Source organism: Anoplophora glabripennis, unplaced genomic scaffold (assembly GCF_000390285.2).
Source record: "Anoplophora glabripennis isolate ALB-LARVAE unplaced genomic scaffold, Agla_2.0 scaffold62, whole genome shotgun sequence".
Taxonomy (NCBI): domain Eukaryota; kingdom Metazoa; phylum Arthropoda; class Insecta; order Coleoptera; family Cerambycidae; genus Anoplophora; species Anoplophora glabripennis.
Window position 1 is genome coordinate 677,295 of NW_019416420.1, and position 3,666 is coordinate 680,960.

Below are 3,666 nucleotides of genomic sequence, written 5' to 3' on the forward strand. Positions count from 1 at the left end.
CTTGAAGTCCTGTGATGGATAATTTTCCTTCTTGCACTATCTGAAGAATGGCATTTCAGGAATTAAAGTCATAGTAATTATAAAAAATATGTTTAGATTGCAAGACAGTGAATAGAGTTTTATGTTATTATTCAGGGAAATGTTGGAAATGGCTGCAAAATTCTTGTTAAATTTTTCAGATTTAGGGAAGGAGAGTAGAAAGTGTCATATAATTTTTTTTCATCTGACCCCCAAAAAGTTAGTCCGTTTTATGTGGGCATAGGAATAATGTTTTTTCGATTTTTCTCAAAAATAGAAAAATTTATTTAAATTAATTTTCTTTAAAAGTCCATGATGGTCAAATCAGGACTTCTTGGCGGTCAAGTAACTGGTGTGCACTTCGAACATATGTGATAAAATTTAAACCTTTTAATTTTATTTTGCTTTATCTATGTTGTTTGTTCGTGCTCTTATTATTGTTATGTAAATAAAGGTTGTTGTGTTAAAAGGTATTAATAATAAGAAATATTAAATTAATTTATAGAAAATTCAAATATTTCACTTCTCTACTTGCGTTTTTTATTAAAATTATAATTATATTCCATATCTTGGCTATTTATTTATGATAACCCTATAAATTATACATCGTTATGAAGACAATTTCTCTTTTCTTCTAATGAGGCAAATATTCAATATGGCGCCCGTAACAAAAACAAAAGTTAACTTCCGCTCAGCACACATTTTTAGAGATATGTGTTTAATACTGACATGAAAAATCGATTCTCATCATTTTATATCCGACTACACATTTTTGTCCGAAAATTTTGAAAAAAAAGTGAAATATGATAAAAAAAGAAATAACAAAATCGGTTTCCTTCAAATATCTTCGGAACTATTTGGAATTTTCTAAATTTAAAAACGAATCCATGATCGGTCTAAAATTCTGCACATTTTGCTCATTCAATCATTTCTATATCTCCTAAAATAAGAAAGATATCTGTGTTGAACAATTAAAAGTTATAATCTATTATAATCTATATAAACTCACTAATCACGCGTTAAGCTGACATATCAGCTCAGTTCTTCCAAAACTTAATGAAATTTCTCAGTGTTGAAATTTAATTTTTTTTTTATGGGCGGTGTAGCTAGGATTTTTGTTTGGAGTGTGCCCAGGTTATGGAGGCCTTTTGAAAATCAACTTATTACCGATAAAATATTTCAAAACCTAAGCACTGTTTCATTAGATTCTAAAAAAAAGTGCAGTCAGCGGCTTGCCGATATGGATGAGATGATATTATTGCATCTGTTTTTCTGGGCTTTCCGGGGTGGGCCATGCACACCCCTAGCTAGGCCCATGGTATAAATTATACCATTATTATTTAATATATTTTTCAGCTTTAAAATTTATATTTAAAACTAGAAAGACCCGGCAAACGTTGTTTTGCCATATAAATTATTCCTAGGATTATTTTAGTAGATTTTCCATAAAGAAATTTCACTTCTACCATCTATATTATATTTAGTGTTATTCAGTGTATATCGTGTATATTTTTTTTATTAATGTTAATAGTAAACGTCACTATTACGATTGATGCACAAACAATAATAATAATGGCCGAAAACTGTAGAGAGTGAGAAACGGCTTATTGTGTGAGAGAGATCTCATCCCTACTCCGTTCTTTTGGATTTGGGGGTTGTCTCATTTCTGTGGTGTGTTTTATGTTTTTTTATGAGAAATAGAAACAATTAACTTGATTTACACTTGACATGTGTAACAGCAATAATTCTACAGGGTGTTTCGCATAAGAACTGACATAGAGCAGGGGCGTGGAAAGGAACCCAAAATATGCTGATAATAATAGATGTGTTATTTAAAATCATCGAAAATTCAAAATGAATTTAAACATTAAACTTGATGATCAGGAAGAAAAGTCAATTAATTTTAGTAATTGTTTGCCAAGTGTTTTGAAAATGGCCTGGAAGTTTTCATTTAACGAACAAGTTGACATGCTTTTCTATTAAATTATTTTTATTCCATCTTTTTTTTTTCTAGTGGTATTTCATTTTTGTAACTCTGTGATTTAAAAGGAGTTCATCTTTTTAGGGGAGACTGATGAAGAAAATTTATGTGAAAAACAACCCCCCCGTAAAATTGAATTTTTCCAACTATTTCTTAAACATCCTTTATAAAGCAACAAAATATATAAGCCGATCCAATAACTAATTTAAAAAAATTGCTATATCAAATTAATAGAATTTCGTGTTATTTTAAAATATTGCAAAACAAATATATGAAGGCTTTTATTTCTGGTGTTACATTTTCCCAGGTTTTTGTGCAAATGTTGTCATGAATGCATGTATATTTTCTCTAGTAGGTAAGCATTGCCCAAACACCTCCAGTAGCATCGGTTGTTTCAATATCGTTTGCCTATAATCATTAAATGAAATTTTTCCGTCCCTGTCTATATCCATTTTCTTTGTTAATACTTCTATCATTTCCTTAAAATTTTTCATTAATAATTATCTATTTTCCTTTAAGAATTTTAACTTACTTTAGCTGATTCTTCCGCGTCCTCTTCACCACTTAAACTCAGAAGTGATTTCCTTAGTAGATGGAACATTGTCTCCCTTCCCAATAATTTTTCACCAAGTGCGTCATACACCTTACGATTTGAAGCAATTTTACCTTACAGACAAATACGTTTTTATCAATCAGCAGCTTACCTTGTAGCAATACTGCATTTTTTCTTCCAGTGTTCCCTTTAAAAACAAAGATAAACTAGCTGCCCACGTTTCCATCGTCATGTACGGACTGGGGCCTTTATCTAGTGTATAAAATATTCTGTCCATTAAGTAATCTTCAGTCATCTTTAGAGAACAGTGTAAGACATCTCGAAACAATGTCTTATCAACCCCAAGTTTGAATTCTTTGCTTTCTTTCTGTAGTTTGTAAAATATCAATAAAAGACATTCCACCTCACTATAGGTGAAGTGTAACTTCTCTGAAAGTGAAATGGTAAGTTTTTGATTTCTTTTTCTGAACCTCGTCTCTTCCATGGAATCCATAGAAGAATCTAGGACTTGTCCACCAACAATGGCGGGATATTTCGAGTGTTTCTTCTTAGTTTTACCCATTTTTACTGTTAGTGACAGGGACCTTTATACCTTTGACAATTTAAAAACATCAAATGACAATTCTATGTTTTGTTTTATAAAACATAAAAGATATACAATACATGGTCAACTATCATAAATGAGTGTCAGCCAGTTTAGTATAGTTTTCTCTTCATTACAAGGTCCCTAAATAAATGCAACCAAATTTGTCCACAAATTCTTAAAACAAATTAGTTTTTAGTTTTGCCAAGTGCCCCCTCTTTCGAAGTTACAGCCCCCTAAAATCCGCCCCTATGAATAGTCTTTTTTATATCGCAGAACCTGTTGTACGAGGATCACTAAATTTGGTACTCGGGGGTTTTATGACATGTGTAATTTCATAGCGCTACCCTTTTTGGCGGGGAATCCCCTTAAGTCATTTTTTCGTGGGCCCTCTTTGGAACCAAAAAAATGTTCGCATATTTAAATTTCTTAAAAATTATTAGTATGCTAGAAAGCCATTAAATTTAGAAACTTTTTTGTCTCGATACTTTTTTTGTAAAATGCAATGTTTTTGAGAAAAATGTCAAAATG

At 31.1% G+C, this 3,666-nt stretch overlaps 1 protein-coding gene across 1 annotated transcript; it reads right to left on the minus strand.

Moving 5' to 3' along the window:
• Positions 1–2,292: 2,292 nt before the first annotated feature.
• LOC108918013 (EF-hand calcium-binding domain-containing protein 1-like) lies at positions 2,293–3,114 on the minus strand. Its single transcript, XM_023454512.1, has 3 exons — positions 2,704–3,114; positions 2,532–2,642; positions 2,293–2,478 (listed from the first exon to the last, which is right to left on the minus strand). Exons 1-3 carry the CDS (start codon positions 3,112–3,114, stop codon positions 2,293–2,295), a joined length of 708 nt encoding a protein of 235 aa, XP_023310280.1.
• Between the last annotated feature and the right edge of the window lie 552 nt (positions 3,115–3,666).

Excerpts from the sequence above, each read along its gene's own strand:
- LOC108918013 (XM_023454512.1), bottom strand. The coding sequence starts at position 3,114 with ATGGGTAAAACTAAGAAGAAACACTCGAAATATCCCGCCATTGTTGGT. Across the intron at positions 2,643-2,703 it reads AAATGCAGTATTGCTACAAG|GTGTATGACGCACTTGGTGA; the intron begins GTAAGCTGCTGA and ends TCAAATCGTAAG. Across the intron at positions 2,479-2,531 it reads ACGCGGAAGAATCAGCTAAA|GAAATGATAGAAGTATTAAC; the intron begins GTAAGTTAAAAT and ends AAAAATTTTAAG.